This window comes from Lethenteron reissneri, chromosome 38 (genome assembly GCF_015708825.2).
Source record: "Lethenteron reissneri isolate LAM-NWPU_2019-01 chromosome 38, ASM1570882v1, whole genome shotgun sequence".
Taxonomy (NCBI): Eukaryota; Metazoa; Chordata; class Hyperoartia; order Petromyzontiformes; family Petromyzontidae; genus Lethenteron; species Lethenteron reissneri.
In genome coordinates this window covers 8320081-8332450 of record NC_083816.1, presented here as the reverse complement: position 1 = coordinate 8332450, position 12370 = coordinate 8320081, and the positions used below count along the sequence as shown (strand labels likewise).

The following is a 12370-nucleotide window of genomic DNA, read 5'->3' as shown; positions in this document are numbered from 1 at the left end:
AAACATAATAAAATAATTCTCTCGACGTTTCGGCCACAATGCAAGCAGCTGTCCTCAGGTGAATAACAGGTCTGTCGGAAAGACAGCGTCTGAAATTCAGTCTGAAATTCAGACGCTGTCTGTCGGAAAGACGCTGTCTGTCGGAAAGACAGCGTCTGAATTTCAGACTGAATTTCAAACGCTGTCTTTCCGACAGACCTGTTCTTCACCTGAGGATGGCTGCTTGCGTTGAAATTCAGACGCTGTCTTTCCGACAGACCTGTTCTTCACCTGAGGACGGCTGCTTGCGTTGTGGCCGAAACGTCGTGAGAATTATTTTATCACGTTATATTTTTATTATTTCCCTTCTACGTGACTTTACCGAAAGAACCAAGAAGATGAATCCCTGCAGTCACGAAAGCTTAAAATCGAAATTTTACTGGCGTGCGGTCGATGCCGTCATCGGTCGCAGCACCTGAGGCGGTGATGGGAACCCCACACCGGGAGATCTCCACATGTAAGGCAACAAACGGGAGGATTTCCACAAAGTGAAACTCTAAAGTCAACTATTTTTTTTTATTTTACCAGGCAAGGCCCACTGAGCTGTGTAGCTCTCTTCCAGAAGCGACCTGGCCACAAATGATATCTGAACGAAGTGGCTTATCAGGTGGACATTTCTAGCAGCCAAATACTCTAAACGCGTGTTGTTTCTAAATGGGGAGGAAAAAAAGCAGAGGCCTCGGAGAAAAATCCGGGGAGAACATGCAAACTTCAAATATACAGCAGGCATCAGGGTCGGGATCAAACCCACGACCTCCTGTATACCAGGCGAGGTAGTTAACATCTAGCCCGCGTGGTGCCCCGGTTTATGTTCTGTATCTGGTTCTTTTTGAAATAAAAAAGTAACTAATTAACAGACCACAGAGGGTGGATTAATAATTATATTTTGGGATATGAACTTGCAGACACCCTACGGACCACTGCGGTGCTCAGCCAAAGCAGGGGAGCGGAATAATGATGTAGCGCTTGATCAAGTGCAGGATATACCTTTCTAATATCAATGAGCATTAAGATGGATTGCGTTTTATTTAATGAGTCAACATCGTTCGGTCATTGGTCTGAAAACTCCGTGAGTTTCTCTGCTATCCATATTCTGTTACGTGTTTATCTGTGGTACGAATGTCAATTCGTTAGCCAGACATGTGGGAATTAACTAGAATGCCTAGGGGGGGAAACCCTGATGTATTCGATGGGATTCACAGTGAAACTCTTGCACAGATGGATTCAATTAAAAAACAGACTCAGTCCAGTGAGCGGACACAAATCTATCAGTGGGCTGCTATCCATTGCACTCTCCACAACACCTGAAAGCCCTCACACCCATAGTATGCCGACAACACTTGGCGTGCAACAGCACCACAGTGCACTCCTCGAGATTTGGCAATGCCAACGCCCGAAGCGGTGGCCAAGTGCAGGATATTGGGGAAAGATCGCACAGGTTGGACAGAAGGCACGACGGAGACCTGGTGTGCACTGATGATCAGCCGTCCAAGTAATGAACAGGCTTTAATGCTGCCTAGCTTCTGAGATCTGACAAGCTCCGGCACATTAAGGGTGACTTAGGTCATCGCAAAGGCATTCCCATTAAAAAAAAAGAACTCCTTTGGGATGCAGTCACGAGGAGGCCATAATTGCCATCACATGTTTTATTGCCACGACGCAGAAAAAGCGACGATCGACTCGACAAGCCGAGCCGACAATCGTAGTGATTTGCTGCTCAAATGAGCATTGCGGGGAATCCTTATTTCCAATTTACAGCCCCTGAGCCAGAAGTGGAAAGTCCACGTTCCTATGACGGGGGCGAGTATATCCATGGGAAAACCACTGTTGACTTCCCCACAATGTGGCACTTGTACGTTCGACATCCCCGGAGGGATGTTGACGATATGAAAAATATATATCACGTTGTACCTTCACATCCGTGACTTTGAAGATAAAAGATCCCACTCGGAGAACAGAGCGGGCCATTCATTGAAGAGTGCCACGGATTCATAACTGAGTGACCAAGACAAACCTTGGACTTTGATTGCAAGAACGCAGGAGCCAGAGGGGGGTTATGTAACACACATTCAAGATGTTCTGCGGGGCAGATTTTTTAGGTTTGCCCCCTCTCGCTCGCCCTCTGGACTCACTCAGCCACTACGCTACCCAATTCTTTCTCTCTCTCTCGTACTCCCCGTTTGGCTTTCTGCTAACAGTCAGTCAGTCTTGACACACGGCAGCCAATGCGGTCACCGGCTTTTATGTGGGCAAATCTATGGAAGGCGGAAGAGTGTGTCAATATTGTGCCCACGATAACGTTATCCCTTAGGGGGCTTGTCCATCTTAGCTGATGTACCACGTGGTATTCTTCACCACCATCGCAGACAGAGCACAGCAACGGAAACACAATGAAAAACATTCGGGGATGTGGCAGTGGTTAGCGCAGTGCGCCGTGAACCTGGCAATCCGAGTTCGATTCCCCAACGATGGCAAAACGGGAGTGATTAAGTGATTAACGATGTCTGTTCTGGCCCGTGACTTGTCACCCCTCGCCCGTTCACCAATATCTACTGACTAGTGTGGGAAAGTATAGTCAAACAACCCTCGGGACCAACAGCACATGGGGAGGGCCTTTGCGATATAAAGGGCCCGTAAATTATCGTGGTTATCAATGCGTACGCCATGTAGAGTACCATGACAATTCTCGACTCTGAACCTAAGAGAGGTCCACAAATTGGTTAACGAAACATTCCGCTGGCCCTGCGTATGGCCAGGACTTGAGCTCGGTAGCTGTCTGCATAAAACGCCTCCAAATTTAACGTTTTCCCTTTGTCTTTGATATAAATATACAGGGCGGGTTAAATTAAACCCCTCGCCAAACCTCCTACGCATTTCACAAGTAGTGCTAATCGCATATCTGCATTTCCCATAAATATGCTAAATTCCTCTTTATATGCAAATTATTTTGTCAAGACGCTCTTCGCCCCTCCATCCCAGCATAAATAGTCGCTCCAAGCCTGGGGCGTGCCATTCGGACTCTGTCTACTTAACGGACCTGTTCTTCACCTGAGGACGGCTGCTTGTGTTGTGGCCGAAAAGTCGTGAGAATTATTTTATTATGTTTTATTTTTATTATTTTATTATTTCCCTTCTACGTGACTTTACCGAAAGAACCAAGAAGATATACACGGTGTTTCAACAAAATGTGAATTATTATTATGGGACTATCGTTTTTAATGAAAAAAAACGTATAATACACTGTAACATGATAATAAATGTGTGTTAATAGCTTCAAAAAGTCTCCACTTGTTCGCCATCGTTGTCAACACATGGCTGGAATCTTCTCCAGATGGTCTCCAGAGCCCGGAGGCACATGTCTTGTGGTATTGTTGCAAATTCTCAGAAGTGTTAAAAACATTTCTAAGCACCCTGCATATAGAATGTATACTCGTGAAGAACACAAAAAATAACTGTGTAGATCTCTATTGACACGCACAGAGTGATAGAACATTAAGCACGCAGCAGGTGACGCAAGTGTCGCGGTGTCGGGAGACGAAGATATTTCCACTCGGATCAAATGCGTGTTTACCCCCCCCACAGAAAATTCCACTTGACCTAATTTTATTATTTTTTACCTACGTGACTTTACCGAAAAAACCTAAGAATATGAATACTTGCAGTCACGAAAGCTTCAAATCTAGAACTAAGTTGCAAACTTATTAAAATGCCTCTCTACTTCTTGAAACGTCAGATTCACATCGCTTGCCACCTCGGGCGGCGCTTGGTTCTTTGTACGTGCATCCAGGTGAAGGTGGAGAACCATTACGACTTCCAGGACATGGCCGGCGTGGTTGCCATGGCCCAGACCTACGCCACCTGCGAGCCTTTCATCGACTCCAAGTATGACATCCGCGTCCAGAAGATAGGCGCCAACTACAAGGCCTACATGTGAGTCTCCTGCCACTGGGCTATTTGGCGAGCGGTGTAGCTTTTGAGTGTGCAGGCAATGAAAATTGCACTGAGGCCCACGGTAGCCTAATGAGGCCCAGGCTTTGGCCTACAAAATAAGGAGGCTGGGGGGGGATGAATTGGACAGGAGGCCATCCCATTTTAATTCCTTGCAGCAGAACACATGTAAATCACGCTGTGGCACTGGAGTTGGTTTCAGGGAACCTGCCGACGCGAACTGTGTTCGCACCAGAAATCCTGATCTGATCAAATGGCCGGTTGATCAGAACACATCTAAGCACTTTGGAACGTTTTTGTAATGTGCATGTTTACGTTATATTCTTGAATGCACGTATGGTGCGCCTGAGAATTGATATCAATCTACAGAGAGAGAGAGAGGTTGCGCCATCTCTGTTACTCGGTGGACTAAACCCAATTGCAGGCGGGTACTGCAAACACCTTTGTGCCGCATGGGGGCAGCTTCCGCTGGGGGTTCCCCTTGGCCAGACTGCAGCGGGGAATCAGAATTTCTGAGATGACATTTGATGCAAGGTGCTTCGAGTTGCTGAAGTATTCGAGCGAGTGCCCTATAAATGCAAGTCATTATCCTTGAGCTCGCTTGGCACGACTCGGTGTCCTAAACGGAACATAACAGTCTAAAAACACACCACAGGCTCCCCCTTTCTTAATGCGTAAGGTCACCTTGCAGAGAAGCTGCCACTCCCTGGGCTACAGCGGAAATCATTTTCGGCAACTTGTTATTGTTTGTTTGTTTGTTTTTGCCATCCGCCCGCGGAGCGGGGCACAGCTGCACTCGGCCTAGCTGTGGACTTTTTTTTTCTCTTTCGCACGAGCTGAGTCATGTGCAAAAGCCAGCATGTGTTCGAGGCAACGCGCCTCAGCTCTGCCACCCAGGCTGGCCTCGAGCCACGCGGGGAGAGAGATTCTTGCAGAACCATGTTGTTGTTGTTGTTGTTCCTGGTGTGAGCTGCGGTTGCAGCCACACTTTGGACGTTTTGAGGTGCGGGGACGTCCAAAGGAGGTGGCTAAAGGGGCGATGAAACCATGGCACTCGCTGATGGACCATGGTTTGCTTGTTGCTCGTGAATAAGGAGGCCCCCAAGTGGCGTTCATTGGCGACAGACCAATAAGCTCTAATAAACCCACTTAAGCAAAACTGCCTAAAGATAGTCATTGTTGTTGTGATGACGACGATGATGATGCAGATGATGATGCAGATGATGATGATAGCAATAATGAGGATGATCACGATGTGACGGTATCCAAGATTTGGAACATGTAATTACCCACAGGCAATTAACACTTGTTGGTGAAACACACAGGACACGGTGGCCCGTTGAGCTTCATCGCCGCATTTGCATAATCCTGAGATGCCAAGCTGGGCACTTCAAGCAGCGCGGGCACACTTCAACAGGGGGTGCTTTCAAACATATATCAAATGAAATGAAGCGTTGCTTTACCATTGCAGTGGTTTAAAATTATCTACCCAATTTCTCTGGGAAATTAGAAACCCATGGTAGAACGGACAATAACAAGGGCGTTTTGGGGACGGGTGGAATCAAACTTCAAGTGCAAATTATCGACGGGTTTCAAAAAAGCAGGAGTGCTGGCCGGAGCTTAAACTCGGATTTTTTTTTTTGAAGAGAGGCTTTTATTTTACGGGAGCTTTTACGGCCGTGTCGCTACTGCCAATGGCTTGGTGGTCTTTACGTGCCTGCCAAGCAGCCATTCCTTCATAAGCGCTTCATTATTTGTGCTTCGAACGATAGCGGCTTCAATGGTGTTTAGATCACGCCATTTATTCTTGCAACATAAGTATGCATGTATGTTGAACTTCTTTTGCACCGTTCGTAGTCAACCGTGCTAATTGGATGTGCAGTGTTGAGTCTATGGGCAGTGTTGAGTCTACGGGTAGTGTTAGTCTATGGGCAGTGTTGAGTCTATGGGTAGTGTTAGTCTATGGGCAGTATGTATGCATGTTGAAATTCTTTCGCACCGCACGTAGCCAACCGTGCTAATCGGAGATGCCGGTGGTTGGATTCATCGTTATTGTTTTGCCTTCACGTACAGCTAATTTAATTAATGTATCCGAAGACATTCCACCCTCCCCAACATGTGAATGAGTGATGGATAAAGTTTTTTTCAGAAGGTAAATAATCGAAACGCAAATTAAGCACGGTCACATAAGTGCAACTACATGTACTTTTTTCACATTTTCCTGCTGTGGATTTCACACCTGATGATGATTGCTTGTGTTGCAGTCGAAACGTCGTGAGAATTTTTATTGTTTTATATTTGAATTATTTTATTATTTCCCTTCAACGTGACTTTACCGAAAAAACCAAGAATATAGATGTACTTTGTTTCATCAAACCCTATGTATTTATGAGTATTGTACATGTGTATGTTTCAATGATTGAGAACTACCAAAGGGGCTGCAAGGCTGCAGTAAAGGTTAAGCACCACTGCTCGATGTCATCCCTTTCACATCCCTCAATGTCATCCCTCCATCTCCGTGGCGGTCATCCACTCGGGACGCATTCTCTCCTTTTGGCCGCCATTCCATCACCCGTTTCGCCCATCGATGCTGCCTCATCCATCTCGTGACGTCGCCTGGCCCAAGCCCGCTTAACTTTTCATAACAGTCAATGTGGTCTCTCTCGCTGGCATTTGTTCACTGGACCAGGTCCGAGTGAAATTCCCAGCGTGCACCTCTCCGTTAACGCTTCCTTTGAGCAGCACTTCTCGACATTCGTTCAACTTTGTCTGTCTCCATGTTTCTGATCGAAACATCACCGCGGGCGTTAAGACGCTGATTAGCAACCATCTTCATCGGGCACCTCCCGATTAGCACAGTTGGCTACGTACGGTGCGAAAGAAGTTCAACTTACGTACACACATTGGCATTATTACGTCCAGTTTCTCAAAAGCACTTCAGGCTGCTTCAATTTTCCTCATTGTTTCATTTTTGATCCCAGTACGCCTCCAATATAATTGCCCTAAATATACAATTTAAACTGTGGTTTCAATCTATATGTCATCGTGGGAAAATGTTCGTAAACTTCACAGTAATGTGGTTAAATGTGATTTTGCCACACAACAAAAGACATTGATACATTTTTCTTCACGACAACATCTTTTGTTCGTGCCAATTTTTTTTACTTCATTTCCACAAGGCCAAACGTGCATTAGTCATCGCGCATGCACGCGGACACATTTTAATTTACACTCTTGAAATAAAACGACGGGAAAACCAGCTTCAGCACAACAGGGCAGCCATGCCACTGGGCCACGCTTCACCGCAGCAATAAAAGAAAAGCGCATTCTTCCACGCACATTCCGCCCACCCAAGACCTACACATTGCAAACATTTTTGTCGGATTGCTGGCAAGCCATTCCACATATTGGAAGGGGAAAAAATGCACTTTACAGTAAGCCAGAGCATTTTTTTTGGTACGTATTGGTATGTGAGATGCTGCTGTGGTGCAATGGTTCACACAATGGCCTTGAAATCTGGAGGTCATGATACAATGGTCCGCACACTGGCCTTGAAACCAAGGGGTCGCGGTGCATTGGCTCACACACTGGCCTTGAAACCCAGAGGTCATGGTACAATGGTCCGCACACTGGACTTGAAACCCAGAGGTCACGTTACAATGGTTCACACAATGGCCTTGAAACCCAGAGGTCACGGTACAATGGTCCGCACACTGGCCTTGAAACCCAGAGGTCACGGTACAATGGTTCACACACTGGCCTTGAAACCCAGAGGTCACGGTACAATGGTTCACACACTGGCCTTGAAACCCAGAGGTCACGGTACAATAGCTCACACACTGGCCTTGAAACCTAGAGGTCACGGTACAATGGTTCACACAATGGCCTTGAAACCCAGAGGTCATGGTACAATGGTCCGCACACTGGCCTTGAAACCTAGAGGTCACGGTACGGTACAATGGTTCACACAATGGCCTTGAAAACTAGAGATCACGGTACAATTGTTCACACAATGGCCTTGAAACCCAGAGGTCATGGTACAATGGTCCGCACACTGGCCTTGAAACCCAGAGGTCGCGGTACAATGGTTCACACACTAGCCTTGAAACCCAGAGGTCACGGTACAACGGTCCGCACACTGGCCTTGAAACCCAGAGGTCGCGGTACAATGGTTCACACACTAGCCTTGAAACCCAGAGGTCATGGTACAACGGTCCGCACACTGGCCTTGAAAGCCAGAGGTCGCCACCCTTTTGAATCCATCGCTCGACTCAGCGGTTGAAACAACGGCGTGAGTTCCTTAACCAGCGCCCCTCCCCCGCTGCCTCTGTCCACCCAGAAATATAAATGGGTTCAACCACAGACAACACTGATCAACAACAAAAAAACATGTTTTTCTGGCCTGGACTTTTGCAGCTGTTTAGACTAATTTCAGGGTGCTGATTCCAAATCTGATCTCAGATTTGCTCCATCACATCTCATTTTTATGCTATCGGCATACCGCATTTTCATTGATTTTACCCAAAATTAACTCTGTCACTTACGATTGCAAGTTGTTGCGAGTCAGTGACTGCTTTAGTGTTAAAATTTGGTGCTGTATTTTTAGGATAGTGTGTTTATAATATCATTTTATGTAGATATCCACATTTATTTAATATTTTTCTTCTGCAGTTTTTATTGAAAATGCTATATTTGATATCTAGAAAACCTGAGGTGCTAGACAAAAACTGATGCCAGATTTGGAATCAGCACCCCAAAATTACCTTAAAACAGTTGGAATACCTTATTCCAGAAAAAGTGTGTTGACCAGTGTTATTGATCGGTAGGTCATGTGCGGTGCAGTAACGCGTAGGTAACTTCCACGTCTTCCACGACGCCTGGCCTGCGTGGAAGAGTAGACCAAGCACCTTCTAGAGGGGGGTCTCAAGAGCTCCATCTAGTGGCGCTCCTTCCACCAGCAGTGGTGCGAGCGAGCAAATCACAGCGCTGTGCCTTTACCAACAATGCTCCCGTAGATATGCCCCGTGGCGCTTTTTAATGTGCGGGGAAATATTCATGAAGAATTTGCATATAAACTCAACATCTGCTGTTTGCTGTGTAATAAGTGTTAAAAGAGGTTTAGCTGTTGTTTCAAACAAAAATATACCAAATTGCAATACTATATATACTAGATACGGTGTGTAATCGGGGTAGTGTCAACAATAGCAATGCTGCTGTGAAATGCTGGTAACATAAATGTGACTTATTACATCTGGTTTTAAACAAGCAAAACCTCTTTGTATGTTTGTGTGCACTTTTAACTCAAGAATTGAAAACTCAATTCTTTAGAACTGCTTTTTGTGCTAAGTTTGTTGTCTTTCCCCCGCACCTCCGATTCGCACGGTTGGCTACGTATGGTGAGAAGGAAGTTCAACATACATACAGTGCTGTGCGGAGATGGAAGGTGGCTTGGGAATGCCCATTCATTCATCAATGGATTGATCATTATTGACGATGAACTTCTCTTCCAAAGTAATTGTTTTGCAATGTTGCACCATACTGCACTGCCGTCCCTCGTGCTGTGTATGTGAATGTCTGTACAGCATTACTTTGCTTTAGTTTGGCTGTCCGAACCTTCGATGGGGAGGGATAATCAGCTGGGGGGGGGGTCACTTACAGAATCCTAAGCAACGATCTGCGTCAACGTCACAGGACAAGTACCGGCGGTGCGTTTAGAACGCGCGTCACCGTGTTAACGAACTCACGAACTGAGACTTGAGTGAGTGAAACCAGCTGACCCCGTGTCTTTTTACCCAGGAGGACCTCCATCTCGGGAAACTGGAAGGCCAACACGGGCTCTGCAATGCTGGAACAAATCGCCATGACGGAGAAGTGAGTGAACTTTGCAAACGCTCGCCGGCGGGGGGACGCGCGGCACGATGAGCTCACTCACGGGGAGTAATCTCGTCCGCTTATTATTTAGCAACTGATGCCAAATAACGGCGAGTGAGGGTGGCCGAATTGGCGCTCGCAAAGCATAAAAAACGTAAAACGGCCGCAGGAGATTGAACAAAAAACACGGCGCCGTCTGTTTGTGCGCGGCACCTTCGGAGGTTTTTTTTACTCAAGTCTTTACTTTTTATGTTGTCGCAGATGCTAAACACAGATCCTCAAGATGCGTGATGCGAAGACGCCACCAGCCGAGAGCATTAAATGATAGTACAGCAGACAAAGAAACTAGCACGCAGTTCATGAATCCAGCAAGGCTATAGGAACGTGTACGTCATCAGAACGGAATCGTGAAGAAAACTAAAAATAACTTTTTTGGAACCGAGGCTCCCACAAGGCCACGCAGCTGGGCGTGTGGCACAGTTTGACGCCAGCTATATCATAGAGTGCGGTCGTGTCGCTACGTTTCTCTGCGGCGAGCGAGTACAATGTCTTTAAAAACAATGGCGCTACGCCTCCCTAAGTAAAATTAATGCCGAACCGCTTGCGCGTTCCGAGATTCGGACGGCGAACGGGACACCCACCCTGCAACTTGCAGACACCTGGGAACTGGGTTAAATTACTCAGCATGTACCCAATCTCAGAAGCTACGCAGGTTTGAGGCCAGACAGTGTTTGGATGACATGGGACCTCTCTTGCCAGTATCAAAGTCTAATAATAGATTTTACCCTTTCTGGCAATAAAACTGTTGTGTTAAGATGTTCAAACACCAAATAGAAACCTTTTGCAAGGAGTCATGTCTGCATTAACCACACGTACTTGTGGTGAACAGGCAAACAGAAACATGCTCTGGTAGTATATGATGATGCATTGTACTTTGAAGCTGATTGGTCCACACCAGAGACAGCCTTCTTTAGGGCCTAGTCTCAATCAGTGTTAGACCAGAGGACGCCAAAAGGCGAACAGCACAAAGACAATGCACTATCAGGGCATTTATAGCTCTGGGATGAGCAGCTACATCATGTTGTAGGTGAATGCAGGCACGACTCCTTTGCAAAAAGTAGTCCGGTGTTTTAACATCTTAACACCTGTTTTATTGCCAGAAAGGGTAAAAAAAAACTATTCTTAAAGTGCGTGGATGGATGACCAGCCTGTATTAACAAAAGGTGGTATAGGCTGCTACGGCACTATGTTGTCAGCTGAGTGCAGTGCGGAATAATCTGTTGTTTTACTGTACTTTCTATGCGCCAACATCATCTACGCATCCCCATCTTCACCAATCCACGTTCGACCAGCGTCGTGAAGTGTGGTCCACTATCCCCTGCGGCCTGTACGGCATGGGGAGGTCCCTCATCAACACAGTGTGTCGAACTTCCTTCGCACCGTACGTAGCCAGCCGTGCTAAATCGTGACGTTGATTTTTTTTGCCTCGGCATATTATGTCACCCACTTAGGACTGTAATTCCACTTTTTTTGTATTTTGACACCTTTTATTGACAAGGGAGGAAATGCCGATAGAACACGGACGATGTATTACCTACTCACTTGAACCGAATTTATTTTCTTATCCGCATTGGGGGATGGCGGAGATTGGCGCATTCCGTTTCACGCGACAGTATTTCTAGATTTGAAGTTTTCGTGACTGCAAGGATTCATACTCTTCGGTTTTTTCGGTAAAGTTACGCAGGTAAAAAAAATAACACAAGCTTCCATCTTCCGATAGAACCTGTCACAACAATATTACCTACGTGACTTTGCCGGAAAAAACCAAAGAGTATGCGACAGTATTTGTCAAGACCATTAACCTGTGCCGAAAATGAGCCGGCCCGTAGCTTCTAAAGCCACGTGGGTCATTATCTTGAAAATTACACCTCTCGGTAGGATTTTGAGAAGTCGACGGCGAGGTCGCCCAAATTTTCAGAAATCTCCTTTGGTCTGGCTGCTGTATTCTCGCACGTAACTGCAGATGGGAATCGCGTAGCCAAAAAAAAACCCCAACGCATCCGTCGTTAGCAAACGCTGCCTTACAAATCACTGCCTCTCTGTCTCTGCTGCTCCGATTGAGCCATTTCCTGTAATCAGTAACCTGCTCTAGATGTGCCGCTACTGTGAGGCTGTTGTTATTGAGGAGTGTGCGTTTTTCACTCTGCGCCACTGCCAACAACAGGCGTTCCTCATTTCCATGTTCATTCGCGTAGCCACAGGTGGCCCGTACGCTGGCACTTAAACGTTTAATTGGACAAACCGAGGCACATATTTACATGCAAATAGATATCTGAGCAGAGCAATACAATCTGGATTGGTTAACATCTGGGTGCAATTGCATCTCCAGAAAGCTGCAGGGCATTCTGAGAGATAGGATGCATATTTATTCATAAGTGGATTACGTTTTTTATCTTATTGGTTCTTTCGGTAAAGTCACGTAGAAGGGAAATAATACAATAATAAAAATAAA

At 46.2% G+C, this 12370-nt stretch overlaps 1 protein-coding gene across 1 annotated transcript in view; it reads left to right on the top strand.

Annotated features, from left to right (window-relative positions):
* The window catches only part of LOC133351613 (synapsin-2-like), a 154659-nt gene that overhangs the window by 106724 nt on the left and 35565 nt on the right, over window positions 1-12370 (top strand). The window contains 2 exon segments of the mRNA XM_061566935.1: window positions 3827-3969; window positions 9784-9858. Coding sequence (XP_061422919.1) covers window positions 3827-3969; window positions 9784-9858 — 218 coding nt within the window.